We start from the raw sequence: 26,950 nt of genomic DNA on the forward strand, positions 1-26,950 counted from the left end.
GCCTGAAGCCCGGCCGAGGCTGTGCCCCGGGCCAGTGCCCCCCTTTCCGGGCCTCAGCTCTGCTCTGGGAAGTGGGGCGTGGGGATGGGGGTTGGCGTGGCCACTCCATGCAGTGGCCACCGCGGGCGCACGGGGGGCCCTGGCCGGGCTTCACGGAGCCCCGGAAGCGGGGCCTTCCAGCCGCCGACAGGTGCGCTCGGGTCACATCGCCGGAGCTGGCTGGACGGGGTCCGCGTGGGCGCCCCGGGCAGGGCCAGGGCGGTGGGGGGGGGCGGAGGGAGGGGCCGGGACGGGGGGCGGGGGGAGGGGCCGCCCGGCCGCAGGTCACGTGGGCGCGGGAGGCGTGGCCAGGCGAGGCTCCACAGGTGTCCCGCCGACGCCCCGCCCGCGCCACCCGGAGTCCACCTGCCGGGGCTGGGGCCCCGCCCCCGCCCCGCCCCGCCCCCGCCCCGCCCCCCGGTCGCACAGGAAGTGGGGAGGGCGGGGAGGGCGGGCGCCGGCCGGCGGCGGGACCCGCGCGCCTGGGCTGCCGGGCGCTTCGCTGCTCTTCTGCCCTGCGGCGCCGGGGGACCTGGGGGCCGGTGAGTCGGGGGCGGGGGCGGGGGAGGGCGGCCGCCGCGGGGCCCGGGACGACCGTGCGCAGCCCGGGGCCCGGCCCCTGGCGTCCCCGCCGCGGCCCCTCCCTCGCCTTCCAGGGAAACTGCGGCGGCGCGGGGGTTCCCCGCCGCGGGGCCCCTTGGCGGGGTGCGGGGCCCGTGGCGGGGCGCGTGGCCCGTGGCGGGGTGCGGGGCCCGTGGCGGGGCGCGGGGCCCCTTGGCGGGGCGCGGGGCTCCTTGGCGTGGCGCCTTGGCGGGACGCGGGGCTCCTTGGCGGGGCGCGGGGCCCCTTGGCGGGGCGCGGGCCTCCTTGGCGGGGCTCCTTGGCGGGGTGCGGGGCGCCTTGGCGGGGTGCAGGGCGCCTTGGCGGGGTGCGGGGCCCGTGGCGGGGCGCGGGGCTCCTTGGCGGGGCGCCTTGGCGGGGCGCCTTGGCGGGGCGCGGGGCCCCTTGGCGGGGTGCGGGGCGCCTTGGCGGGGTGCGGGGCGCCTTGGCGGGGTGCGGGGCCCGTGGCGGGGCGCGGGGCTCCTTGGCGGGGCGCCTTGGCGGGGCGCGGGGACTCCTGTGGAATCCCCAGGGTCTGGAGCGGGGCGCGGCGGGGCGGGAGCGAGCCTCGCGCTCCGCGGGGGGATTTGCTTCGCCCTGGACGCTGGCTGTGGGGCCCAGGAGAGGAGAGCGGCTCCCGCGCGCCCGCGCCCTCGGGGCCCCGGACGCAGGGGGTGGGGACGCCTCCGCCCGGGGCGGCCCGGAGAGGGCGGGCTTGCTCCCAAAGCTGCGGCTTCCCGCAGGGCGTGGACACGGGTCTCGGACTCTGCCCGTTTCCACCCGTGGGAAAGGGGCGCGGGTCGGGAGGTCCCCGCCGGCCCCCTCGTGCGGTTCCTGGTGTGGCGCCGCCTGTTGGCCCCTTGCAGCGGGGGTGTGGCGGTGCTCATGGCGCCGTCCTCGCCCGGGTCCTGCCTGGCGTTTGCCGGATGTGCTGGGACCAGCGCCGGGGCCACAGTGCTCTGGTGGCCCCCTTCCCCGAGACCACCTGGGGCCGAGGCTTCAGCGTGTGGCCTTGGGTTCAAATGCTGCCTGGTGGAAGCACTTAGGCCTCCCACCTTGCTTCTGTCATCTGTGAGTAGAGGTGGGGGGACAGCCTCGTGGAGGGGACCCTGTCAGCTGAGAGGGGTTCTGAGGGCGTTAGCTCACTGGAGCCCCCCACAGAGCAGCTGCCTTCCCCCCAGGATGGGGGGGAACGGAGCACAGTGGTGAACGGCGGCGAATGACCGGAGCCCCCGCAGCGCAGGCCTGGTGTTTGGGCGGGGCGCGGCTGACCGCTGGCCCCGGGGGTTTCATTTCCAGCTCTGGCCTGTGTCCCGGTGCGGCACTCCGGTGCTGCGGTGACGGCGTCCGCCCCGAGGTGGGCCAGTCCCCGGCCTCTGCTCACCCAGTGCCTGCTTTGGGGACAGTCATCTGGGTCAGAACGGGGCCTGGCACCTTGCCAGGCTCTCCCCTGGCCCGGGCAAGTCACGTGACCTTCCTCACCTGAGGGAAGACTTTGCAGAAGTTAGGGGAGGGTCACAGGCAGTGGGGGCGGCAGCACTGGGCGACACTGGTTTGCCAGGGACAGGCTTGGCTGTCCTGTCCGGGTGCTGGTCACAGCCAGGGCCAGCCGGGCCCGGAACGGGGTCCGGGTCCATAGGCGTCTGAAATGGAACCCGGGAGGCGTGAGCAGAGCCGCAGGCGGGGTGTTAGGTGTCCAGGGCTGAGCATGCCTGGCGAGTTCCCCCACCGCCCCTGAGAGGGGCTTGGAGCCCGTGCCGGGAACCCCCATGTCCGCTGCCTTTGTGTCGCAGGGCCGTCCGTGTGCTGTCAATGTTTCAGGTGTCCATGTCACAAGTTGCCAGCACTGGTGACCACCGCCGGTGCCACCCTGTCCCCTGCTGGGCAGAGCTGACCCAGGTTGAGGTCACCGAGCTGAGCCCCCGGCCCCCTGGCCGGTGGAGCCGGTTGGTGTGTGCTGTGCCAAATCCTGCCCCCAAATGATGTGCCTCACCCAGGCCGAATTACCGGAGCACAAGGGTGCCATTGTGGGCTGGGGATGGAGAGGCAGAGCTCCCTCGGATGGGACAGAAATGCCCAGGGCGGGGCCCCCCAGAGGGGCAGCGCGTACCACACTGGCAGCGACTGGGGTCCCTGTGAGCAGCTGTGACCGGAGTGAGGCCCTGGCCAGGAAGCCAGGCTTCCAGGGGGCAGGAGGGGTGGCACGGGTGCCCGCTGGGGCCTGGGAAGCCCATCTGTTGGGAAGAGCTGGGTGCGGAGCAGCCTGCCCACCTCAGGCCTGACCCACAACACAGCCAGCCATGCAAGGCCAAGGCTGCTCAGCACCCTCCCGCGACGGGCCCTGCCCAGCTCTCACCCAGCAAGGCAGCCATCCTGGGGAGGGGGCCTTCCGGCCCGCCCCGGGCCCAAGCAGCAGGATGTCGGCCCCTGGGTGCCCCCGCTGGGTCTGTGGGCCTCAGCGGAGCCGCCCTGGCCTGCCCCTGCTCATGCAGGTCAGTTCTGAGTGCAGAGACCACACCAGCCCTCGGCTCCTGTTAGTAGGAACAGGAAACTGGCCTTGCCCCCCAAAGGCGCAGACCATGTATCTGCAGAGGAACTGCCCCCTCAGGGACCTGGGAGGCCCCTCGGCTTCTGGGGGGTCGCTGACCCCGCTCTGGTCAAGGCAGGGGTAGTAGGGAGCGTCTGCCGGGGTTGATGGAGGGAGACACAGCTCTGGGCCTGGCTCTGCCTGTGTCCCAGCGAGACGGGTGTGGGATGGAGCGGGGACCAGGGCGGCCTCCACCGGCATGAAACGGGAGCAGACGGCTAACCGTCCCCGGCAGGTGTTTAAGGAGAGCCTTGAGGCCGAGGCTAACACCAAGAGCCGAGCCCCAGTGGCCGGCCTACCAAGGAAACTTGTTCCAAAGAAGCACCAGTTCTTTTCCTCCTCAGTTCATACACGATGCTGCGTGCCTAGGGCAAGAACAGGACGCTGTGACCCAAAAGCAGGAGGGGGCGGGAGAGGGCTCCGTGGAGGGCACGGAAATGACGAGCTAAGAAACTGGGAGAGTGTGTCAGAGGCTTAAATGACGAGCTAAGAAACTGGGAGAGTGTGTCAGAGGCTTCAGTACTGAGGAACAGACATTCCAGAAGGAGGAAACCGTTGGGAAGAATTACCCAAGAAATAACACTGAGCCTCACGCGGGCCAGGTCATCGAGAGCCAGGAGATGCAGAATTCCACCCGACGCCTCGCTCAGCCAATGAGCAGAGAGGGGCCCGAGCCCTCCCTCCCCCCCTCCCCGGCCAGGGTGGGTGTGGAGGGGCCCCCGGTCGCCGCCGTCCAAGGAAGGGAGGTGGGAAGGACTCGCGAGGCCTCCAGCAGCGCGGAAGACGTGGAGAATGCCTCCTGGCTGTAGAAGAAAGTCGTCTTCAGCCGGGGCTCCGGGTGGGGAGAAGGAGACACTGGAAGCGGAAAGAGACGGGGGAGGCCCGGATGGCCCACGGGCCGGGCCTGCGCCCAGAGGCGTGCCCGCCTGGAAGCCGGAAGCGCTTCCCAAGCGCGTGGGCCGCGGGTGCGTGGCGATGGAGCCCCGGGGAAGGGGCACCAGCCGCGGGCACCTGGAGGAGATCGTCACCCCAGGGCCCCGCAGGGGTGACGGTCGGGAAGGGCGGGCGGGCCCTCCACAGGGACGGCGCCTGGGGGCGGGGAGGGCCGCTGACCGCCTGTCCGTGCCCGTGACGATCCGTGCGCGCCCCGCTGGCTCCCGGGGGGCCCGGGCCCGTGGGTGTGGCGCCCCGTGGGGACGGAGGTCACGCCTGGCCGACGGCTCACCCGGCGGGTTCCTGCCCGGGCACCTGTGGGCCCAGGAGCAGACTTTGCCCTCCGCGGGGTGGGGCTGCCTCCGGCGGGGCCTGGGGCGCCGGCTCACAGGAAGTTGGCGGACGTTGGTGTGGGGGGAGCTGGGGTGCCCGTGCTGTCCCGTGCCACCTGGGCTCCCCAAGGTAGATGGCTGGCCCTCGGCGCCCAGCAGTGGAGTCTAACCTCCGCCGGTGTGTGGTGTGTGCCCTGGGACCGTGCAGCCTGGCCCGGGACGGCGGGACCTACCCCAGGCTGGAGTCCGGGAGGGAGGCCGGCCAGCTGTGTGGCCGCTGTTGTCCTCAGCCTGTGACATGGAATGTCCTCAGGAATGCGCCCTCCCTCTGAGACAGCCCGCCCCCGCCCCTGCCACTTGGGCCTTCCCAGGACCAGTAGCTTCAGCAGGGCGCCTTGTGTGTCCCGGGAGAGATCCGTCTCGCTGTAGGGGCTGGGCAGGGGCAGGGACGCCAGCGGGCTTCCTGGGTGGCCACGGCTGCCTCAGCCCCACCCTGGCCTCGCCGAGAGAGATTCCTAGGTGGGGGGAGGGGGGGTGGGGGAGAGGGCCGGGAGCCGCCTGGAGTCCTCCATTCCAGAAGCCCTGCGTGGGTCCAAAGTTCGGGTCGCCTCTGGAGTAGTCCTGGGAAATCTTCCTAGAACCTAGATTCCCCCAGGAAAACAAGGAGGCCAGGGTGGCCTGGTGCCCAGCGGGGGCCCCCCACGAACGGGGGGGCTACCACTTGGTGCCCGTGGCCCCGTCTGAGAGACCGACGCCCACTTCAGTCCTGGGGACACTCTCGCCATGGTCACAGTTACACTTCCTAAGTGGTGCACACACGCCCCCCCACCCCGTTCTTGTTTTTAGGAAGGGGGAGGGGTTTCCGGCTGGGATCCTGCTCAGGCCTTGGTGCAGTCAGTGTGACCGGGAAGGCTGTTTGGCTCGGCCTGGCCTCCGTAGTTGCTGGTGTGGCCGCGGCACTGGCCCACTCTGCGCACCCTCGCGGGGGTGGTGGTGGTAGCTGTGCCCCTGGTGTGCCCGTGGTGCGCACTAGGGCACCGGGGTGGAGCTGCGGTGTGCCTTGCCCGTCGGGGCTACTGGGTTTCTGGTTAGCTCTGACGAGCATGGCAGGCCCGGGAGGACGCGAGAAGCAGCTAGGCCTAAGCTTAGGTTCGCTTCTCCTCTGCCGGATGCTGGGTCCCGGCCTCCAGCCGGTCAGCTCCCCCCGACTGGACCATCGGGCGCCGTCACCCGATTCGGGGAAACGGGTCGTCCTCACCTGGGTGCTGGTAAAGATTTGAGAAGGCCTGCGGCCACCCGGGAGCATCGGGAACCCAGCGGGATCTCTAGTCCCGGTCTGCGGGACCCCGCGGTCTCTGCCTGCCCCGCCCGGGGGCCACGGGACGCGGCCGGGCCGAACCGCAGGCTCCGGGGCCCCTCCACGCAGCCGCCAGGGGCGCGCACAACCCCGGGAGCCGGCGGCCTCTGCCCTCGGACGGGCTCTGAGCAGGAGCTGGGCGCCGCACGTCCCCGGGGGGCTGTGCCATCTCAGGGGCGCGCTCTGACCGCTCCCCTCTGGCCCCCCAGGACCCCCCAGCCACCCAGCATGTCCCAGCGGCACTCGGACGGCTCTCTGGAGGACAAGCTGCTGGAATACCGCTTCCACGCCGAGCTGCGGCTCGACGCCCATGGGAACCCTGCGTCTGGGCTCCCCGTGGCCCGGGGCTCCCTCGGGGCCGGGGCCGCCCTGGAGCCCGAGGCCGCCCTGCCCCCGGCCTCGCCCCCAGAGGACGAGGAGGCGCGGCCCGTTATCCTGAGCACGCAGAGCCCCGCCGCCCTCAAGATGGGCACCCAGCAGCTCATCCCCAGGAGCCTGGCTGTGGCCAGCAGAGCCAAGACCCCCGCACGACACCAGAGCTTCGGGGCAGCTGTGCTCAGCAAGGAGGCCGCCCGGAGGGACCCGCAGCTCCTCCCGGGACCCAGCTTCTCCCTGGATGACATGGACGTGGACACGGGCCCCGGGAGGGTACCCACACGCAACCTGAGGAATCAGTCCTACCGGGCGGCCATGAGGGGCCTGGGGTCACCGTGTGGGAAGGGGGAGTCCATCCAGCTCAGCTCCAAGCTCCAGACTCTCGCCGAGGAGTCCGGCCAGACCCCGGCCCGCTGTCCCGCCAAGAACAAGGTGAGGACAGCCGTCGTGTCAGCGAGCCGTCCCGAGGCCAGCCTGCCGACCAGAGGCCGGGCAGGGGCTGCGGGGCGCAGGGGGGGCAGCCTGACGCTTCCCCAGCCCCTCCAGAGGGGGCGGCAGAGCCCAGCCGAGGGCCGAGGGTGGGGAGGAGCTCAGTTCTCCTCTGAGTCTGAGCTGGACCGGCCCTGTGGGACTCCACGACCAGTCCTGGCTTGGTCTGCTCGAGGGGGTCCCCACAGGGCCTCGGAGAGGCAGTGTACCGAGCCCCGGCCTCCAGCCCCGGAGGAGTGTGCCCCCCGTCCATTTCCCTGACTTCTCTCTTGGGCCTTGGGGCTGGCAAGGCTGTGCCTTTATCCCTACCCGGTGTTATCGCGGCCGGGCGGGGCGGGGTGGGGGGCAGAGGGGCCCTTCGGGGCTCTTCCACCCCATGTCCCAGGAACCCTTTGAGCTACCTGCTTTCTGTCGCTGAGGGCCAGGCCTTAGCAGGAGGGCTGTGCCCCTGGGCACAGTGTCCCATCTCCAGAACAGGGCCGTAGGGTTTTTAGGGCCCCGCCCATCCTGCTTGGTCCTGGCGGGCGGGGCGCAGCGGGGCGCAGCAGGGCCTGGACCGCTCAAGCTCCGTGGGAGGACCGGGCCGGAGCGCCCGCCTCCGCCTGTCCAGCTCCCGAGCCTTCCCGCGTGCAAGGCGTTTGCCTGACAATGGCCCTGCGGTGCACGTGAGAAGCAACTGCACAGCCCCAGGAGCACAGAGAAAGGCCGGTTCACTTCTCCTGGGCCCAGAGCCCACGGGAAAGGCCTGTTCACTTCTCCTGGGCCCGGGCCCAGAGCCCACGGGAAAGGCCTGTTCACTTCTCCTGGGCCCAGAGCCCACGGGAAAGGCCTGTTCACTTCTCCTGGGCCCGGGCCCAGAGCCCACGGGAAAGGCCTGTTCACTTCTCCTGGGCCCAGAGTCCACGGGAAAGGCCTGTTCACTTCTCCTGGGCCCAGAGTCCACGGGAAAGGCCTGTTCACTTCTCCTGGGCCCAGAGCCCACGGGAAAGGCCTGTTCACTTCTCCTGGGTCCAGAGTCCACGGGAAAGGCCTGTTCACTTCTCCTGGGCCCAGAGCCCACGGGAAAGGCCTGTTCACTTCTCCCGGGCCCAGAGCCCACGGGAAAGGCCTGTTCACTTCTCCTGGGTCCAGAATCCACGGGAAAGGCCTGTTCACTTCTCCTGGGCCCGGGCCCAGGGCCCACGGGAAAGGCCTGTTCACTTCTCCTGGGCCCGGGCCCAGAGCCCACGGGAAAGGCCTGTTCACTTCTCCTGGGCCCAGAGCCCACGGGAAAGGCCTGTTCACTTCTCCTGGGCCCAGAGTCCACGGGAAAGGCCTGTTCACTTCTCCTGGGCCCGGGCCCAGAGCCCACGGAAAAGGCCTGTTCACTTCTCCTGGGCCCGGGCCCAGAGCCCACGGGAAAGGCCTGTTCACTTCTCCTGGGCCCAGAGCCCACGGGAAAGGCCTGTTCACTTCTCCTGGGCCCGGGCCCAGAGCCCACGGGAAAGGCCTGTTCACTTCTCCTGGGCCCAGAGCCCACGGGAAAGGCCTGTTCACTTCTCCTGGGCCCGGGCCCAGAGCCCACGGGAAAGGCCTGTTCACTTCTCCTGGGCCCAGAGTCCACGGGAAAGGCCTGTTCACTTCTCCTGGGCCCAGAGCCCACGGGAAAGGCCTGTTCACTTCTCCTGGGTCCAGAATCCACGGGAAAGGCCTGTTCACTTCTCCTGGGCCCAGAGCCCACGGGAAAGGCCTGTTCTCTTCTCCTGGGTCCAGAATCCACGGGAAAGGCCTGTTCACTTCTCCTGGGCCCAGAGTCCACGGGAAAGGCCTGTTCACTTCTCCTGGGTCCAGAATCCACGGGAAAGGCCGGTTCACTTCTCCTGGGCCCAGAGTCCACGGGAAAGGCCTGTTCACTTCTCCTGGGCCCAGAGCCCACGGGAAAGGCCTGTTCACTTCTCCCGGGCCCAGAGCCCACGGGAAAGGCCTGTTCACTTCTCCTGGGTCCAGAATCCACGGGAAAGGCCTGTTCACTTCTCCTGGGCCCGGGCCCAGGGCCCACGGGAAAGGCCTGTTCACTTCTCCTGGGCCCGGGCCCAGAGCCCACGGGAAAGGCCTGTTCACTTCTCCTGGGCCCAGAGCCCACGGGAAAGGCCTGTTCACTTCTCCTGGGCCCAGAGTCCACGGAAAAGGCCTGTTCACTTCTCCTGGGCCTGGGCCCAGAGCCCACGGGAAAGGCCTGTTCACTTCTCCTGGGCCCGGGCCCAGAGCCCACGGGAAAGGCCTGTTCACTTCTCCCGGGCCCAGAGTCCACGGGAAAGGCCTGTTCACTTCTCTTGGGTCCAGAATCCACGGGAAAGGCCTGTTCACTTCTCCTGGGCCCAGGCCCACGGGAAAGGCCTGTTCACTTCTCCCTGGGCCCAAAGTCCACGGGAAAGGCCTGTTCACTTCTCCTGGGTCCAGAATCCACGGGAAAGGCCTGTTCACTTCTCCTGGGCCCAGAGCCCACGGGAAAGGCCTGTTCACTTCTCCCTGGGCCCAAAGTCCACGGGAAAGGCCTGTTCACTTCTCCTGGGCCCGGGCCCAGAGCCCACAGGAAAGGCCTGTTCACTTCTCCTGGGCCCAGAGCCCACGGGAAAGGCCTGTTCACTTCTCCTGGGCCCAGGCCCAGAGCCCCAGCCTCAGCCTTGGGGGGAGCTGAGTCCGCCTGTGAACGTGGGCAACCTCGCCAGGCCGTGGGCTTCCACCGGAGGCCAAGATGGGGCCTACGACCCCAGTGCTATCTCTGCCTCCCTGAGATGCCCGGGCCCCCAGAACTAGGGGTACCCCCACGGTGGGTCCCTACACCCCAGATGCTACAGTGGCACCAACTGCCCATGGGGGCCAGCCAGACCTCCAGGTCTCTCCCCCATTGGCTGCCGGGCGACCCCAGCGCCACGCCTTTCGGGAGCCCCAGCACGCGTGCCTCGCCCTGAGGAACGGCTTCCGTCCTCGGGGAGCCCCGGGACAGAGGGCACGCGGCGGGGGCGCCGGGGTCCAGCGGGAGACGGTGGGGGCCCGGGGAAGCGGCCCCTCGCGGCCCGGGCGCCCAGGTGCAGAGGGCGCGGGGCCAGGCGCGGCTGGGAGTGCCTCACTTCCCCAACCCGCAAGGGCAGTTTTCAGGCCCCGACTGGTTCCGAGAAATCAGAAACCAGCCTCTGCCTTCCTGGAACGAGGGCTCCTCGTCTTCTGGCCAAGTGGCGGACTTGGGGTGGGCCGCTGGGCGCGGGGGGGGGGGTCCCCCGGAGCTCAGGCACTCCTCCAGTCTTGGTGAGCAGCTAGGCGGGGGGGGGGGGCAATCCCTCCCCTCCCCAAAGCTCTGCCCCCTCGCCGCCTCTGCCGGCCCTCCTCCACCTCCTGCAGTGCCTGACCAGTGACAGAGGCCAGGCAGAGGTCAGCCGGGCCACGTCCTACCCCACCACCCAGCTTGTTCCTCTCCCTGCCCTGGCTTCTCCCCAAGTAACTCTCGGGGTCCCCAGGTCCCCTCCTCCTCCGCCAGGCAGCCCACCCGGGTCTGCCCTGCCTCCGTCCCCCTCTCTGCCCGCTCCGGCCCTCGCCTCTGCCGGGCAGTCCCGAGCGAGGCCCCCCGTGCGCCCAGCCCAGCTCCTTCCCCTCGGTCACGGCCTTGCGCAGCTCTCGGGGGGTCCCGGGGCCCCCCGCCCGCACTGACGGTCCGCGTCTCTGTCTGCAGAGGACTCTGGGACGGAAGCGTGCACAGAAGGGCTCCTTCAAGGATGGTAAGGGCGCCTGCGGCTGCCGGGTGGGGCTCGAGGCCGGGAGGCCGGGGGGTACTCCACAGGGTCCTGGGGGCTGAGGTCCCAGTGGCCAGGTGGATGTCACTAGTAGGTCTAGAATGTTCCCTTGCGCCCCTTCCTGTGTGACCCCAGGGGTGGGCCACCCGTGAGCACCCAGAGGTGCAGGTCCCACGCCACTGTCCACGCGAGTCTTCCAGGCCCTTCTGGGGGCTGGGGAAGAAGCAATGGGCGCTGCTCCCATGCTGGCCAGGTGGAGGCGCCAGGCCCAGGAGGGAGTCGGGCTCGGGTGCCCCACGCGACCTGGGCTGAGATGGGCCGCGAGACGGGGCTCTGGCAGGAACGGGGCTGGCTCCTCCCAGCTCCTAGAGGCCGCGAGGGTGGAGGACTCCTGGATGGTCTCAGCGAGTCTCCGAGGCCGCCTCAGGGGCTCAGAGGCACCCTGGGCGGGGAGGAGCCCACCGCAGCCGGGCCCCGGCTCACAAGGTGGCACCCAGCACCCCCCCCCCCAAGCCTGGCCTTCAGAGCCTCCTCAGCCCCTCCCAGGCCAGCCAGCCACGGCCCTGCGTGGCTCTGATTGGCCAGCTCAGCCCTGGCCTGGAGGTGCCACATTCGTCACCGGGCTGCCACGGGAAGGGGGGAGGCACCGCCCTGGGGTCCCTGCAGTGCCCGGTGCTGCCAGGGGCCGTAGGAGGCCTCCCGTGGGACTCGGCCCCCAGAATGACGCCGCTCCTCCCTCCAGACCCCCGCTTCTACCAGGAGATCCGGGAGCGGGGCCTCAACACCAGCCATGAGTCGGATGACGACGTGCTGGATGAGCCCCCGAGCCCCGAGGGAGCCCGCCGAGCGGACACCGCCATCGTGGTCAAGAGCTACCGGCCCGCGCAGGTCACCTGGAGCCAGCTCCCGGAGGTAGGCGGGCGGAGGAGGAGGCGGCGGGCCGGGCCGCCCTGCCCCGCTGCGGCCCCCCCCCCCCGTCCCGTCCCCGAGCTGTGCCCGCCGCGGAGCTGGCCGGGCCCCTGGGGAGGGGGTCGTTGGAAGAGAGGGCCGTCGGGGACATGACTGTCCGGCCATCATCCCGGCTCACACAGGGCCCTCCGCCGGGAACGGGCTCAAGGGTCTGGAGGAGGAGGAGTGTTTAGCGGAGGGGGCGGCCTGGGGGCGGGGAGCCAGGGACAAGCGTTGGCTTCCACGGTGAGCCACATGCCGGGGCAGGCCCCGCACCCCCTCATGTCTGAGAAGGGAGGAGCCTGTGCAGCTGCAGGGCTCGGCGGAGGGCACGGGCCGTGGCGGCCAGGACCACGGCGTCCCTCCCTGACCGTCCCCCTGTGGGATAAGGGACCCCCCTGGGCCGCGGCTACGGTGGCACACACAGCGAGGGGGGGAGTGCGGGCCCACGCGTGTCCTGTCTGTGGGGAGCAGATCGGTGTGTGCGCTCGCCCTCCCAGTCTGGGGGGGGGGCCCAGAGCACCGTGCTCCCCGGACAGTGCCCGCTATCAGACCCTGGCCTGGCCCGGCGCCATGGCCAGCCGCCTCTCGCCTAGTGGGGAGGAGAAGAGAAACCCGACGGCCTTGGGGCTGCGCGGCCTGGCCTCCGCAGGGACGAGGCCGGCCACAGCTCGTAGGAACTGCACCCCGAGCACGGCCGCCTGTGGGCCGTGGCCCCCAGGGCCGAGAGCGCCGGCCCCGTGTCACTGTCCCTCCCCCGGGGCTGCTGCTGAATGCGCCCCTGCCCGGCCCTCTCCCCGCGTGGGCTCCAGGCCCCCCACCAGGGCAGATTTGGGGAACAAGATCCCCGCCCACCTGGAATGTTGCTTTAGACCCCTGTCCCGCCTCCCGGGCTGGCCCAGCTCTCTGGGGGTTCCGAGCGAGGACCGGCCGGCTCTGAGGCCACACAGGCCCCCGCGGGTGTCGGGGCGAGGGCGGCTTTGTCCCCACCCCGGCTCAGGTCCACGGGGAGGTGGGGCTCATTTCTGGAAAGTGCAGCCGTAACCCCCAGCCCGGTGCCTGCGCCCTCAGGTGGTGGAGTCGGGCGTGCTGGACACTCTGTCCACGGAGGAGCGCAAGCGGCAGGAGGTAAGGGCTCCGGACGGGGCCCCAGAGCCTTGCACGAACCCCAGTCGGCCAGGATGGGGGTCCCCACCCCTCTGCAGTCAACACCAGATGCTTGCAGCCCACAGGTGGCTGAGCCGGAGAAGCCAGGGAGGGTTGGCTCAGCTCCCGCGCTGGGCGGGCTGTCCGGGGTCCCTGACCTCCCCAGGGGCTCAGCTCCCGCGCTGGGCGGGCTGTCCGGGGTCCCTGCCCTCCCGGGGGCTCAGCTCCCGCGCTGGGCGGGCTGTCCGGGGTCCCTGCCCTCCCGGGGGCTCAGCTCCCGCGCTGGGCGGGCTGTCCGGGGTCCCTGTCCTCCCGGGGGCTCAGCTCCCGCGCTGGGCGGGCTGTCCGGGGTCCCTGACCTCCCGGGGGCTCAGCTCCCGCGCTGGGCGGGCTGTCCGGGGTCCCTGACCTCCGCAGGGGCTCAGCTCCCGCGCTGGGCGGGCTATCCCGGGGTCCCGGGGTCCCTGCCCTCCCGGGGGCTCAGCTCCCGCGCTGGGCGGGCTGTCCGGGGTCCCTGTCCTCCCGGGGGCTCAGCTCCCGCGCTGGGCGGGCTGTCCGGGGTCCCTGACCTCCCCAGCCCCCACCTTCCTGCCTCCCGGGGCGCATGCCGCTCCTGAGTTCCTCTGCCCCGGGCACACGTTGGCGGTTGCCGGGGTGGAGCCGCTCACCAGCCTGCTCTCGCCACAGGCCATGTTTGAGATTCTCACCTCCGAGTACTCCTACCTGCACAGCCTGAGCATCCTGGAGGCCGAGTTCCTGCAGTCCCGAGAGCTGCGGGCGGCCATGACGCAGACCGAGTACCACCACCTCTTCTCCAACATCCTGGACGTGCTGGCCGCCAGCCAGAGGTGCGAGGCCCCCCCCCCCAAAGGCAGGGCGCCTGGGCCGCGCAGCCCACCCTCCAGACAGCACTTGGTGGCCTCGCCTGGCTCCCGGGAGACCTGGGCTGTGTCCCTGCAGGGGACAGTGAGGGGCAGCCTCGCAGGGGACGGACGGCAGGTGACCGCCCCCAAGAGCCGGCCTGGGTGACGGGCTGGGCACGCGGGAGGGGCAGAGCGACCTCCACAGGGCACAGCCCCGCTGCGCCAGTGAGCGTCCATTCTCCACGGTGCAGGCGTTCATTGCACCAGGGGCCTAGTGACGCCCCAGGCCCCGCCCACAGGGCGCTGCCCACGACGTCCCAGTCCCCGCCCACAAGGCGCCGCCCACGACGCCCCAGGCCCCGCCCACAGGGCGCTGCCCACGACGCCCCAGTCCCCGCCCACAAGGCGCCGCCCACGACGCCCCAGGCCCCGCCCACAGGGTGCAGCCCACGATGCCCCAGGCCCCGCCAACGGGGCGCTGCCCACGACGCCCCAGGCCCCGCCCACAGGGTGCTGCCCACGACGCCCCAGGCCCCACCCACGGGGCACAGCCCATGACATACCAGGCCCCGCCCATGGGGCGCAGGCCACGACGCCCCAGGCCCCACCCACGGGGCACAGCCCACGACACACCAGGCCCCGCCCACAGGGCTCAGCCCACGACGCCCCAGGCCCCGCCCACGGGGCGCTGCCCACGACGCCCCAGGCCCCACCCACGGGGCGCTGCCCACGACGCCCCAGGCCCCACCCACGGGGCGCTGCCCACGACGCCCCAGGCCCCGCCCACGGGGCGCTGCCCTGGCCGGGGAGCCACCTCAGGTTTCAGCCCAGGTTCATGTTCTGCGCAGTGGCGTCTGGTGGCTGCGCTGAGCTCTGGTTGCAGGGCCTGGAGGCGGAGGAGGGGTCACCGGTGTGGCTGAGGGCCAGCAGGCAGGGGTAGGCGTGTGTGTACGTGTGTGCTGCACGTGCGTGCCCGCGCTTCTGCGTGTGTATATGCGTTGTGTCCCGTGTGTGCACGTGTACGTGTATGTAGGCTGGTGTGCGTGGGTGCTCGCTGCGTGCAGGCACATGGATGCATGCCTCGTGTGCGTACACATCTTGGTGCCCGGCCTGCTTGTGCGGTATGTCTGTGCATGCCTGCGAGCCTGTTCGTGTAGTGTGCATGTGTGCAGGCCCGTACGTCTCGTGTGCGTGCTTGTGCCAGTATGTTGTGTGTGCATGTGTCCGTGAGCATGGCTGATCACGTACGTGTGTGTGTGCGTGTGTGACTGTACAAGCCTCTCCGTCTAATTCCCGAGCCTGAGTGGAGGGAGATGGGCGGGCCCTGGCGCTCAGGCCTGGAGGCGGGGCTCGGGGACGTGGCAGCCCCGCCCGTGTCAGGTCCACCGCATCTGCTGCCCGCGGGCACTCCCCATCCCCCCCGGAAGCCCGGGACACCGAGGGCAGGGCCGGGGACTGTCGCTCCTGGGGCCGGGGCTTCCCGCAGAGCTCCGGTGTCAGGAACTCCCCACCCCCGACTCGGTGGTGGCGGAGTGGAGATCTGCCCCACCCGCCCCCAGCGCGGTGGTGGCGGAGTGGAGATCTGCCCCCAGCGCCGGCCTCCCCGGCCTGGCCCCTTTGTGGAGCGGGCTCTGTGTGCTTCCGGCCTCCGCAGGCTGAAGCCCGGTCAGCCCTGCGTCCGAAGGGCGGGTTGGGGAGCTGGCCGGGCCTGTGTCTCTGGAGAGACGTGTCCCCCGCCCCCGCCTCGTCCTGTGAGCCGCGGGAGGCCCCCCTCACCCTCCCCCCGGTGCCCGGAGCCTGGGAACTGCCCGTCTGCCCTGGACGTCCGGCCGGGGAGAGCGCGGCTGGGTCTGCGCGCTGTGTGATCGCGGGAGCGGCCGTGGCTCGCGGCACGCGGGGGGAGTGCGGCACGCGGCGGCGCCCGGCCTGCGTCCGTCCGTCCATCCGTCCGTCCGTGGGCTCCCGTTCAGCTCGAGGTCCGCCCCGCGCCCGCCCTGTGCCCCAGGTTCTTCGAGGCGCTGGAGCAGCGGCACAAGGCGCAGGTGTGCGTGGAGGACATCAGCGACATCCTGGAGGAGCACGCGGAGCGCCACTTCCACCCCTACGTCGCCTACTGCGCCAACGAGGTGTACCAGCAGCGCACCCTGCAGAGGCTCTCGTGCGTGCGGCCCCCGCAGCCCCTCCCGCCGGCCCCGCCCCCTCGTGCGTGCGGCCCCCGCAGCCCCTCCCGCCGGCCCCGCCCCCTCGTGCGTGCGGCCCCCGCAGCCCCTCCCGCCGGCCCCGCCCCCTCGTGCGTGCGGCTCCCGCCGGCCCCGCACCCTCGTGCGTGCGGCCCCCGCAGCCTCTCCCGCCGGGCCCCGCCCCCGCCGCGGGGAGGGAGGGGCGGCGTGACAGCGTGCCTTCCGCTGCAGGACCAGCAACGCCGCCTTCCGCGAGGTCCTGCGGGAGATAGAGAAGCGGCCCGCGTGCGGGGGCCTCCCCATGATCTCCTTCCTCATCCTCCCCATGCAGAGGGTCACCCGGCTGCCCCTCCTGACCGACGTGAGTCCTGCCCGGCCGAGGACGCCCCCCCACCCCCGTCCAGTCCCCCCTCTCCCGGCCCGGCGCTACCCCTCTGACCGGGGTGCACTCAGCCCAGCGCCTGCAGCCCGTCGAGGAGCCTCAGCCCCTAGAGCTGTAGCGCTGGGCCCGCCGGTTCTGCCCTGGCCGTCCTCCAGCAGGAGAAGATGGCCCGGATGGGCAGCGGCGGGGATGTGGGGGTGCCAGGTCCCGCTCCCCTCAAATCTGGCTTAGCGTGGCAAAGGCCCGGGGGTGCAGAGACCACAGGGGCCTCTGGTGAGACCCAGCAGGAGTCCTCCGGGGCCACCCCTTGTCCGACAGCCCCTACCCAAGGTTTAGAGTTGGTGGGGAGCCCCTGCCCGGCTCTCGGGGTGGGGGGCCCCCGCCCCAGCTGCATGGCAGGGGGGCCCTCACTGCGTGTGTCTTCCCCAGACGCTCTGCATCAAGACTCAGGGTCACCCCGAAAGGTACAAGGCTGCCAGCCGGGCACTGAAGGCCATCAGCAAGGTGAGGGAGTCGGGCACGGCAGGGAACACCCCACTCTGCCCAGACTACCCCCCATTTCCTCCCCACCCCACGTCTGTGCTGCCCCAATCCTCAGCTCTTCCCCCACCCACCTGACGGCAGAAGCGGGCCTGGGAGGCTCGTGGATTATCCACGCGGAGCTTCCCAGGGCCCTGACCGAGACACGGGCCGGAGCCGGCGGGGCGCCGGAGGGCAGGCAGCCCCCCAAGGCCAGCCTGGCCCTGCTCACGCCCGCCCGCCCCCGCAGCTGGTGAAGGAGTGCAACGAGGGGGCCCACCGCATGGAGCGCACGGAGCAGATGTACACGCTGCACACACAGCTGGACTTCGGCAAGGTCAAGGTGGGCGCCCTCGGGCGGGGCCCGCGGGGAGCGGGCAGGGGGCGGCCTGTTCCCCTCCCGTGTTCCACCCCCCCAGGTGGAGGCCCGGGTGTCGGGCGGGCCTCTGAGCCCAGCGGGGGCTGGCGCCTGGGGCACGTCTAGCACCCCCCGGATGCCCGCGTGGGGAGCCGGGCCCCCCCTGCCAGGCGGCTCACCCACACGCCCCCCCCCCCCCACAGTCCCTGCCGCTCATCTCCGCCTCGCGCTGGCTGCTGAAGCGCGGGGAGCTGGTCCTGGTGGAGGAAGCCGGGCTTTTCAGGAAGATCGCCAGCCGGCCCACCTGCTACCTGTTCCTGTTCAGTGACGTCCTGGTCATCACCAAGAAGAAGAGGTGGGTGCTGGGGGGGGGGGGGACGGAGGGCAGGAGGGCGGAGGCGTGCCTGGTCATCACCAAGAAGAAGAGGTGGGTGCTGGGCGGGGGGGGGGGACGGAGGGCAGGAGGGCGGAGGCGTGTCCGACCGCGCGGCCCTGTGCCACGCAGCCTTCTGCGGCCCCGGGTCCCCCACAGGGCCCTCCAGAAGCCCTCGGGGGCTCGAGGCCTCTGCCCCTGGGCTCCGGGCCCGTCGGGGAGCCCCTCTGAGGGAGACCCCACCGACGCGCCTCACGTCCCCGCAGCGAGGACAGCTACCTGGTCCAGGACTACGCCCAGCTGGAGCACGTCCAGGTCCGGAAGGTGGAGCCCTCGGAGCCGACTCTGCCCGGCGGAGGCAGCCGGGGCTCCTCCGTGCCGCACCCCTTCCGGCTGACCCTGCTGCGGAACAGCGAGGGCCGCCAGGAGCAGATCCTGCTGTCCTCCGACTCCGCGTAAGAGGGGCGGCGGCTCCCGGGGAGGGGCGCCCACCGCACGCCTCGGGGCCTGTGTGTTGGGGGGGGATGCTGAGGAGGAACCACTGAGCTGTCCCGTGATCGGGAGGGTGAGGCAGGGGTGGGGCGTGGAGAGACCTCATCATTACTGGGTGGCATTCAGAGGAGGAGAGGAACAGAGCAGCAAGCCAGGCAGTGCTCTCCAGGGCGGTGCTCTCCAGGGCGGTGCTCCCCCAGGCAGGGCTTGCTCCCCCGGCCAGTGCAGGGTGGTGCTCTCCAGGGCGGTGCTCCCCCGGGCGGTGCTCTCCAGGGTGGTGCTCCCCCGGGCAGTGCTCTCCAGGGCGGTGCTCCCCCAGGCAGTGCTCTCCAGGGCAGTGCTCTCCAGGGCGGTGCTCCCCGGGCGGTGCTCTCTGGGCGGTGCTCCCCAGGGCGGTGCTCCCCCGGGCGGTGCTCTCCAGGGCGGTGCTCTCCGGGCGGTGCTCTCCGGGCGGTGCTCTCCCGGGAGGTGCTCCCCCGGGCGAGGCTCCCCCCAGGTTGTGCTCTCCCGGGCGGTGCTCTCCAGGGCGGTGCTCCCCCAGGTAGTGCTCCCCAGGGCGGTGCTCTCCAGGGCGGTGCTCCCCCAGGCAGGGCTCTCCGGGCGGTGCTCTCCGGGCGGTACTCTCCAGGGCAGTGCTCCCCCAGGCAGTGCTCTCCGGGCGGTGCTCTCCGGGCGGTGCTCTCCAGGGCGGTGCTGTCCCAGGCAGGGCTCCCCCGGGCGGTGCTCCCCCAGGTAGTGCTCTCCGGCCGGTGCTCCCCCGGGCAGTGCTCTCCAGGGCGGTGCTCCCCCAGGCGGTGCTCTCCGGGCAGTGCTCTCCAGGGCGGTGCTCCCCCGGGCGGTGCTCTCTGGGCGGTGCTCTCCCGGGCGGTGCTCCCCCGGGCAGTGCTCTCCGGGCAGGGCTCTCCGGGCAGTGCTCTCCGGGCAGTGCTGTCCCGGGCAGTGCTCTCCGGGCAGTGCTCCCCCGGGCGGTGCTCTCCGGGCAGGGCTCTCCGGGCAGTGCTCTCCAGGGCGGTGCTCCCCCGGGCAGTGCTCTCCGGGCAGTGCTCCCCCGGGCGGTGCTCTCTGAGCAGTGCTCTCCGGGCAGTGCTCTCCAGGGCGTTGCTCCCCCGGGCAGTGCTCTCCGGGCGGTGCTCCCCTGGGCAGTGCTCTCCGGGCGGTGCTCTCCGGCCGGTGCTCCCCCGGGCAGTGCTCTCCAGGGCGGTGCTCCCCCAGGCGGTGCTCTCCGGGCAGTGCTCTCCAGGGCGGTGCTCCCCCAGGTTGTGCTCTCCCGGGCACAGCCATGCAGAGTCTCCAAGGTCGGGAAGCCCCGCCGAGGACCAGCACCGCAGGGCGGCGCAGGGGAGCGAGGGCCCGGGCGCGGAGGGGCCTGGCCCCGGGCTGGGGCTCGGCTCACGCCCTCGACCCTCCCCCCCCCCGCCCCCCAGGAGCGACCGCGCCCGCTGGATCACCGCGCTCACCTACAAGGAGAGGCAGTGGCGGGGCCTGGACAACAAGGGAGGTGGGTGTGCGGCGGGCGTGCCGTTCTGGGGTGGGCCTGGCCCGAGGGGGGGGGCAGCTTCCAGTCCCCGACCGCACTCCTGCCCGCCCCAGGGGCCGCGTGCTCTGGCTGAGGCCCGTGTCCACACCGCTCTGAGGGGGGATTCTCTGGACCCTACGGCGAGGGGAAACTGAGGCCGCAGAGCAGAGCAGGGGGGGCCTCTCAGCCCGCCCAGCTGGAGCTCTGCCCGGCCCTGTGCTGGGGGCGGGGGGTCTGCGGGGGTGCCGGTCCCCGCTTGTCACGGACGCCTGCCCCCCGCCCCCCAGAGCTGCCCCAGGTGGAGATCACCAAGGCCTACTTCGCCAAGCAGGCGGATGAGATCACGCTGCAGCAGGCCGACGTGGTCCTGATCCTGCAGGAGGAGGACGGTGCGTGCGGGGGCGGGGGGGGGGGGCAGGGGTGAAGGCGGGGCGGGGGCGAGCGCCGTGGCCCTGCCCGGGTGCCGCCGTGCCGGGGGAAGCGCGTGAGCGCCCCCGTCGCCTTGCTAAGCTGGAGGGCGGCCCGCGCGCCGGGGGCCCCGCCCGCCCAGGGTCGGGGTGAGGCTGGGCGGGGCAGAGCCGTCCCCGCCGCCCCCTCGCCGCCCCTCACCGCCCCGCCGCCCCCGGCGGCCTCTGCCCCGCGCAGGGTGGCTGTACGGAGAGCGGCTCCGCGACGGAGAGGCGGGCTGGTTCCCCGACGGCGTGGCGCGGAGCATCACCAGCCGCCTGGCGGTGGAGGACAACGTGCGCCGGATGGAGCGCCTGCGGCTGGAGACCGACGTGTAGCCGCGCCCGACACACCGGCGGCCCCGGACGGCCCGGGGCCCCGCCTGGCCCCGGCGCTCCCGCGGGGCCCGTGCCCTCCACGGGCGGAGGCGGCCCTGCCTCCGGGGAACAGGGCGGCTCTCGCGGCACAGGCGGCCGCCCCGACGCAGGCCCCGGCCCCAGAGCCGCCCGCTCCGCACGGACCCGGCCTCGCGGCCAGGGCGCCGCCACCCTCGCTGCCGAGGACAAAGGACCGCGGTCGCCGGTGGGGACCAAGCCCTCCTGCCCCCGAGGCCCAGGGTGCCCCGTGTGGAGATGGAGATGCCCCCGCAGAGCCCTGGGGCGCCCCTGTGGAGATGGAGATGCCCCCGCAGAGCCCCGGGGCACCCCGTGTGGAGATGGAGATGCCCCCGCAGAGCCCCGGGGCACCCCGTGTGGAGATGCCCCCGCAGGAGCCCCGGGGCGCCCCCTGTGGAGATGCCCCTGCAGGAGCCCCGGGGCGCCCCCTGTGGAGATGCCCCCGCAGGAGCCCCGGGGCGCCCCCTGTGGAGATGCCCCCGCAGGAGCCCCGGGGCGCCCCCTGTGGAGATGCCCCCGCAGGAGCCCGCAGGCAGAGGCTGACCCCCGAGGGTGACGTGGCAGATGACATTAAAGTTTAGATTTGCACAACTCTGAAGTCCCGGTGAGAGCCCAGTGTCAGCCCCAGTGTCAGCCCCAGGGGCGCGGTTGGGACCTGCACACCTCAGCCCGTGCTGCCCCAGCTCTCCCCCAGCTCTGCGCCGGCCGGGGGCAGGCGTGGCCATGGGGTCCAGCCGGGGGACCCGCAGGGGCCTCTCTGGGATGGCCCCGGGGCGGCTGGGAGTGCGCCCCGCCTCTGGGGACTGGGCGGTGCGCGAGGGGGTGGGCACCCAGCCCATGCCGGAGTCTGTCCTGAGCCCATGGGGCCCCCGGCGCCTCCCTCCCCCCTCCCGGGCTGCCTCAGGACGGGGCGGGAAGGGCCACCCGCCAGCCCGGCCAGGGGCTGCCTTACTGGCTGCCTTGCAGGGCGGGACACGGCATCTGGGATCCGGGATGCGGAAGGTCACGGCCTGGGCTTGACCTCTGAGACGGTGCCCCCAACGGGCGGCTCAAACCTCCGCCCCCCCAGCCGTGAGCTGGGCGATCCCCGGTGTTCTCCTGGGGCTGCTCCGCCGGCTGCGGGGCAGTGAGCGTCCATGGATGGGGGTCCCAGCCCCCCCCCACCCCCCGGTCGGCAGGATAGAGCCCGCAGGTGGCTTCCTGCTGCTGGCCCTGCGTTCAGCCATGGAAGCGCGCACGGGGGACGCGCCAGCCCCGGACTCTGACCCAAGCCTGGCCTCGCGGTCGCCAGCTGGCACGGGCGGCTCTGCCGGCCTTGGTTTAGTCCGCAAGGGGCCACCAGCAGCCGAGGTGGGGGGGGGGGGGGGCCTTCTCCAGCTGAGGGGCCTGAGAGCGCCCCCGGTGGCCGGCAGGAGAACTTCAGCCAGGACCTTGACTCGTCATAGGGGGCTCGGCCCTGTAGAAGCCACTTAGCCGGGCTCCCGCGAGCCATGGAAGCAAGCCTGCCCTGGGCCTGCCCTCCCCTGCCCTCCCCTGCCCTCGGCCTGCCCTCCCCTGCCCTCCCCTGCCCTCGGCCTGCCCTCCCCTGCCCTCCCCTGCCCTCGGCCTGCCCTCCCCTGCCCTCGGCCTGCCCTCCCCTGCCCTCCCCTGCCCTCGGCCTGCCCTCGGCCTGCCCTCCCCTGCCCTCCCCTGCCCTCGGCCTGCCCAGTTGTGCTCAGTACCTGCCAGCCACCTAATCTGTCACGTACTGATCTAATCTGCCGCCTGTCTCTGGCCTTCCGTGGGGCGGGCTGGAGTGACCAGGCGCGAGGACCGGAGGTGGCTCCTGTGGTCACGTCGATCTTTCCCTGGCTCGCCTCTTTTTCAGGTCTTTCCAGGCAGTCGTAAAGATTCGGGAAATCCTTTCGCCAGACTCGTTGCCGACACTCGCACCACTGCGAACGGTTGAGTCGGTTTCCGTTTGCCCGTGGCTGGGTGGGAGGTGGGCATCTTTAGACGTGGCGTGTCTTCCATGGCTCTATGTGGGGCCTGGGGCCTTTCCCCTTTCCCAGCTTTGCTGAGTTCTTGTCCCCCAACGCCACGCGGGCCCCCCTCTTGCCCGCGGTCCCGACGCCTCCGGCTTCCTCCGTGTGAGACCGTACTGCCCGGGCCTCCGAGCTCGGCCGGGGGGGGGGGGGGCGGGCCGAGGGGCGACACTGGCATCTGGAGCCAGGTCCTCTTCCAGGGTGTCCAGCAGGGGAACTGCGCCTCAGACCTGGAGCTCCACCCAGGAAGGCCAAGCAGAGACGGGGTGACAGGAAGCCCCCCCCCCAGGGCTAGCACTGGGAGGAGGCAGGAGCCACGACTGCCTCAGGCAGCAGCCATGGAAAGCGGGGTCGGCAGGCCACTCCCCGGGACGTGGGGTGGGACGGCCCCCCGGGCTCCCCCAGCGGCGCCCCCCCCCTCAGCTCCGGCCCCCCAGGCAGGCGTGCGCAGCCCTCCCCCAGCGGCGCCCTCCTCCGCACAGGTTGCCTTGTTCTGCAGGTCCGAGCTCCATGGGACTCATCTGATTTTATGTTAAAATGCTTTTGTTCGGATGTTTAGGATTTCCCTTCCAGCTGCCACGTGCGCGTGAGGCGTCTCCAGTGGGCTCTCCTGGTGTGAGCCGTCTCCAGTGGGCTCTCCTGGCCTGTGAGGCGTCTCCAGTGGGCTCTCCTGGCCTGTGAGCCGTCTCCAGTGGGCTCTCCTGGTGTGAGCCGTCTCCAGTGGGCTCTCCTGGCGTGAGCCGTCTCCAGTGGGCTCTCCTGGTGTGAGGCATCTCCAATGGGCTCTCCTGGTGTGAGCCATCTCCAGTGGGTTCTCCTGGCCTGTGAGCCGTCTCCAGTGGGCTCTCCTGGCCTGTGAGCCGTCTCCAGTGGGCTCTCCTGGCGTGAGCCGTCTCCAGTGGGCTCTCCTGGCGTGAGCCGTCTCCAGTGGGCTCTCCTGGCCCGGCCCCGCCCAGGACTTAGCACGGAGTGAATACTGACCCCGTGAAATGCAGTTTCTGGAACGAGTCCTCTGCGCGGGTGCACAGTGCGCTCAGAGCCAGGCAGCGTGTCAGGGCTGGCGGGGGGGGGGGGCGGTGCTCGCCTGGGCCTTTCCTTCTCGGTTGCTCTGCAACTTTCTCCATCCCCGCTTACTCCAATCCTGGCGTCTGGGCAGCGTCTACTTCCCCTTGACTGTGTTCAGTCCAGAGCCGCTCATAGCGTTCCTCTCAAGATGCCTCGCTCTGTGGTATCTGTACCTGATTCTCCCTCTTCCCCTTGTCAGGTTCCTCCCCCCAGCCCCCACGCTGATTAACCCCAGCCAGCTGATTTGCGGCTTGTTGTCTACTTGAGCCACACCCCTCGCTTGGCTTTTTGCTGGTTAATGGAATCACCTGGGCTGGCTTCAAACCACAATCCTCCAGGACTCAACTTTCTAAGTCGCTAGGATTATAGGCGTAAGCCGACAGCACCCAGCGGCACTTCAGGTCTTAACAGTCGCAAATCCGCCAGGGTTACTGGATTTCAAAGGACATTGGGTTTCCTCCAGGGTTCCAGGAACGGGGTTGTAGCCCAGTGGTAGAACGTTTGCCCAGTGCGTGCAAGGGCCGGGGTGGATCCTTAGCACACACGTACACACACACACACACACACTCTTCCATATTCTCTATTTGCTGTGTAAAGTTTAACTATAAATATGTATATACAGAACATGCAAATATTATAAAATGCATACGAAGCTATGTGCTAAAGTTTATCCGGATTTTATCATTGTTGTTTTGTCTCTACCTGCTACATCTGTCCTTACTCCATAAAGTTTTGAGCCTCTATTTTGTGTGTGTGGTGTGCATATTTATATGGGTGTAGGTATATATGTGGATTATACATACCCATATATATGTATATAATGTATCTATTCATAATGCTTTTCGCCTTGCAGCATAAAACCCCCTCCGTTTTTCTTTGTGCAGTTGTTTTTCCCACCCATTAGTTGGGTCTTACAGTCAAGATTCTGTTGTCTGTGACTGGCTTTTTTTGTTTTTGCAGTAGTAGCAGTAAGGTTTGGAACTCAAAGTCTTTTGCTTACCACTTGAGCCATGCTTTCAGCTCTGTTTTTGCTGACTATTTTATTTATTTAATTTATTTATTTGCCAGCTCTGGGGCTTGAACTCAGGGCCTGAGCACTGTCCCTGGCTTTGATTTTGCTCAAAGCTAGCAATCTAGCACTCTACCACTTGAGCCACAACACCACTTCCAGCTTTTTCTGTTTATGTGGTGCTGAGGAATTGAACCCAGGGCTTCATGCGTGCAAGGCAAGCACTCTACCGCTAAGCCACATTCCCAGTCCTTGCTGGCTATTTTTTTTTTTTTTTTTGGCCAGTCCTGGGCCTTGGACTCAGGGCCTGAGCACTGTCCCTGGCTTCTCTTTGCTCAAGGCTAGCACTCTGCCACTTGAGCCACAGTGCCACTGCTGGCCGTTTTCTGCATATGTGGTGCTGGGGAATCGAACCCAGGGCTTCATGTATAGGAGGCGAGCACTCTTGCCACTAGGCCATATCCCCAGCCCTTTGGACATTTTTGGCTATTTTGGACATCAAATCTAGTGGACTTTTCTGCACAGGCTGGCTTCAAAACCACGATCCCCAGATCTCAGCATCTGAGGATGTGGGGTACCGGCAGAGTCGCCGGGGTGGCCCGCGTGTTCCTAGCGCGGTCTGGAGACGGATGGGGGTTCTGGCTGCAGCGCCGGCCTCCGGCTGGGCCGGGCCGCCTGCTTCCCGGGGGATGCGTGGGTCTCCCCCGTGTGTGGAAGTGCAGTGCCCCCCCCCCGTGCGTGTGTGCCGGCTGCCGCGGGCCTGGCACCAGACTCTGCCCCGTGGGGAAAGGCCCTGTAGCCCCACGGGGGCGGCCGGCTTCCGCGTGGGTCTGGGCGCCAGCGCCGACTGCATCCCCGTTCAGCGGAACATCGGCCCAGGCCCCCCCCCCTCCTCCAGCCCTTCCCAGCCCCCGGCGTCTCTCCCCTGCCCGAGTCCCGCCCCGCTCTGTCCTGTGCCCCGAGGGCCTCCTCCCCTAGCGGCTGCTCCGGGGCCCCGGTTGGCCCGAGCCCGCCAGCCGCAGCCCCCCAAGTGCCGGCATCGCGGCCCGCCCGGTCCCACGGCCTCCGGCTCCGTGGACGCCCATCGTGTTTTGCTCTGTCCTTGGAGACTCCCGTCTCCCGCCGCGTCGCGGGGGTGGGCCGGGCGCTTCGGGGGCGCCGTTCACGACCTCCCTGGCCCTCTCTGTGCCGCGTCCCCTCCTGACTCCTCCCGGCCGCCCTGGGGTGCCATGTCCACTCAGTGGCGCTTGGTTTCCACGTGTGCTCGAGGCACGTGGCTCCCCTCTGTCCTCTGCGGTGATGACACCGTGCTGCCATTGCTTCCCCCACCCCCGTGCCCCCCACCCCGGCCTCCTGTCCCCCACCCCCGTGCCCCCCACCCCGGCCTCCTGTCCCCCACCCCCGTGCCACCCCACCCCCGTGCCCCCCACCCCGGCCTCCTGTCCCCCACCCCCGTGCCACCCCACCCCCGTGCCCCCCACCCCGGCCTCCTGTCCCCCACCCCCGTGCCACCCCACCCCCGTGCCCCCCACCCCGGCCTCCTGTCCCCCACCCCCGTGCCACCCCACCCCCGTGCCCCCCACCCCGGCCTCCTGTCCCCCCACCCCTGTGCCCCCCACCCCGGCCTCCTGTCCCCCACCCCCGTGCCACCCCACCCCCGTGCCCCCCACCCCGGCCTCCTGTCCCCCACCCCCGTGCCCCCCACCCCGGCCTCCTGTCCCCCACCCCCGTGCCACCCCACCCCCGTGCCCCCCACCCGGCCTCCTGTCCCCCACCCCGTGCCCCCCACCCCCGTGCCCCCCACCCCGGCCTCCTGTCCCCCACCCCCGTGCCCCCCACCCCGGCCTCCTGTCCCCCACCCCCGTGCCACCCCACCCCCGTGCCCCCCACCCCGGCCTCCAGTGCCCTCACCGCCCCCCCACCCCGGCCTCCAGGTGTTCTGCAGCTCCACAGGCCTCTGCCTGACCACCCTGAGTGTCACACACAGCGCCGGTGGCCGGGAGCAGCACCCCGTTCCCATGGGGACACCCCGGCGGGGGGGTCTTGTCCCGGAGCCCTGGTGCTGGCTGATCCGGGGTGGACTCGCGCACAGGTCACATAAAGCACGAGGACACGGGCCACGGGGAAGCCTTTAAGTCACCCGGCGTCCGGGAATCTGGAGCCATCTCCCCGACACCCCGCGGGCTCCAGCGCCTGAGTCCCGGCTTCCGGGGAGCTGCCCATAAATACGTCCACATAAATACAGGCCGGCGGTCCCCCCGTGGCCGTCGGGCAGCTGCAGCAGTCCAGGGCAGCACCTCGAGGACCTCCCGGGACGGAGGGGCCCCGCCCCACCCGTACCACACGGGCCGGGGGGGAGGGGGGCCTTCCCAGCACAGCCTGCCAGGCTCCTGGCCCAGATGGGGCGGCCCAAGGCCCAATCGACTCCTCTGGGTACCTCGTGGCCACCCGAGGGGCCCCCTTGTGCCCCCCCCCCAAGGTCTCGGGGCCGGGGCAGATCAGGAAGCTGTCTGTCCGTCCACCACTCTCGGTAGAAATCCACAGGCATCGCAGGGGCCGGGCCGGGGCTCAGGCTGCAGCCCGGCTGTGGGGCTCCGGGCCGGGGGGCCCGCTCAGCTCGCTCTTCACAGTGCTGTTGAAGGATGCCGGTGTGGCCGCTGGGGACACGAGGAGAAAGGAGGGTGAGGGCCGGGGTGGGGGATCTCTCCCCTTCCCCAGCACGGGACGCGGCCCAGCCCGCCCCCCAGCTCTGTC

The 26,950-nt window shown here is 70.7% G+C and overlaps 3 protein-coding genes across 3 annotated transcripts in view; 1 reads left to right on the plus strand and 2 right to left on the minus strand.

Moving 5' to 3' along the window:
• Positions 1-53: 53 nt before the first annotated feature.
• On the minus strand, positions 54-5,797 carry LOC125354429 (basic salivary proline-rich protein 1-like). Its single transcript, XM_048350004.1, has 5 exons — positions 5,469-5,797; positions 3,820-4,081; positions 2,122-2,282; positions 522-1,570; positions 54-64 (listed from the first exon to the last, which is right to left on the minus strand). Exons 1-5 carry the CDS (start codon positions 5,795-5,797, stop codon positions 54-56), a joined length of 1,812 nt encoding a protein of 603 aa, XP_048205961.1.
• Positions 538-20,048, plus strand: Arhgef16 (Rho guanine nucleotide exchange factor 16). Its single transcript, XM_048350100.1, has 15 exons — positions 538-581; positions 6,058-6,655; positions 10,419-10,464; positions 11,222-11,391; positions 12,499-12,555; positions 13,261-13,421; positions 15,442-15,594; positions 15,848-15,977; positions 16,428-16,502; positions 16,768-16,860; positions 17,079-17,230; positions 17,515-17,703; positions 19,165-19,238; positions 19,544-19,645; positions 19,902-20,048. Exons 2-15 carry the CDS (start codon positions 6,077-6,079, stop codon positions 20,039-20,041), a joined length of 2,121 nt encoding a protein of 706 aa, XP_048206057.1. The 5' UTR covers positions 538-581; positions 6,058-6,076; the 3' UTR covers positions 20,042-20,048.
• A 6,322-nt stretch (positions 20,049-26,370) lies between these two features.
• Positions 26,371-26,950, minus strand: part of Megf6 (multiple EGF like domains 6) — an 80,833-nt gene continuing 80,253 nt past the window's right edge. The window contains 1 exon segment of the mRNA XM_048350110.1: positions 26,371-26,853. Coding sequence (XP_048206067.1) covers positions 26,765-26,853 — 89 coding nt within the window. The 3' untranslated portion in view covers positions 26,371-26,764.

This window comes from Perognathus longimembris, chromosome 7, assembly GCF_023159225.1.
Source record: "Perognathus longimembris pacificus isolate PPM17 chromosome 7, ASM2315922v1, whole genome shotgun sequence".
Classification (NCBI taxonomy): domain Eukaryota; kingdom Metazoa; phylum Chordata; class Mammalia; order Rodentia; family Heteromyidae; genus Perognathus; species Perognathus longimembris.

Bases quoted from the DNA above. Each gene is read 5' to 3' on its own strand.
- LOC125354429 (XM_048350004.1), bottom strand. From the start codon at position 5,797: ATGCTCCCGGGTGGCCGCAGGCCTTCTCAAATCTTTACCAGCACCCAG. The intron at 4,082-5,468 runs GTGCGCAGAGTG...TTCCGCTTCCAG, and splicing joins CCACCACCACCCCCGCGAGG to TGTCTCCTTCTCCCCACCCG. The intron at 2,283-3,819 runs GTGAGGCTCAGT...GTTCCATTTCAG, and splicing joins CTCTCGATGACCTGGCCCGC to ACGCCTATGGACCCGGACCC.
- Arhgef16 (XM_048350100.1), top strand. From the start codon at position 6,077: ATGTCCCAGCGGCACTCGGACGGCTCTCTGGAGGACAAGCTGCTGGAA. The intron at 11,392-12,498 runs GTAGGCGGGCGG...CTGCGCCCTCAG, and splicing joins CCTGGAGCCAGCTCCCGGAG to GTGGTGGAGTCGGGCGTGCT. The intron at 19,239-19,543 runs GTGGGTGTGCGG...CCCGCCCCCCAG, and splicing joins GGGCCTGGACAACAAGGGAG to AGCTGCCCCAGGTGGAGATC.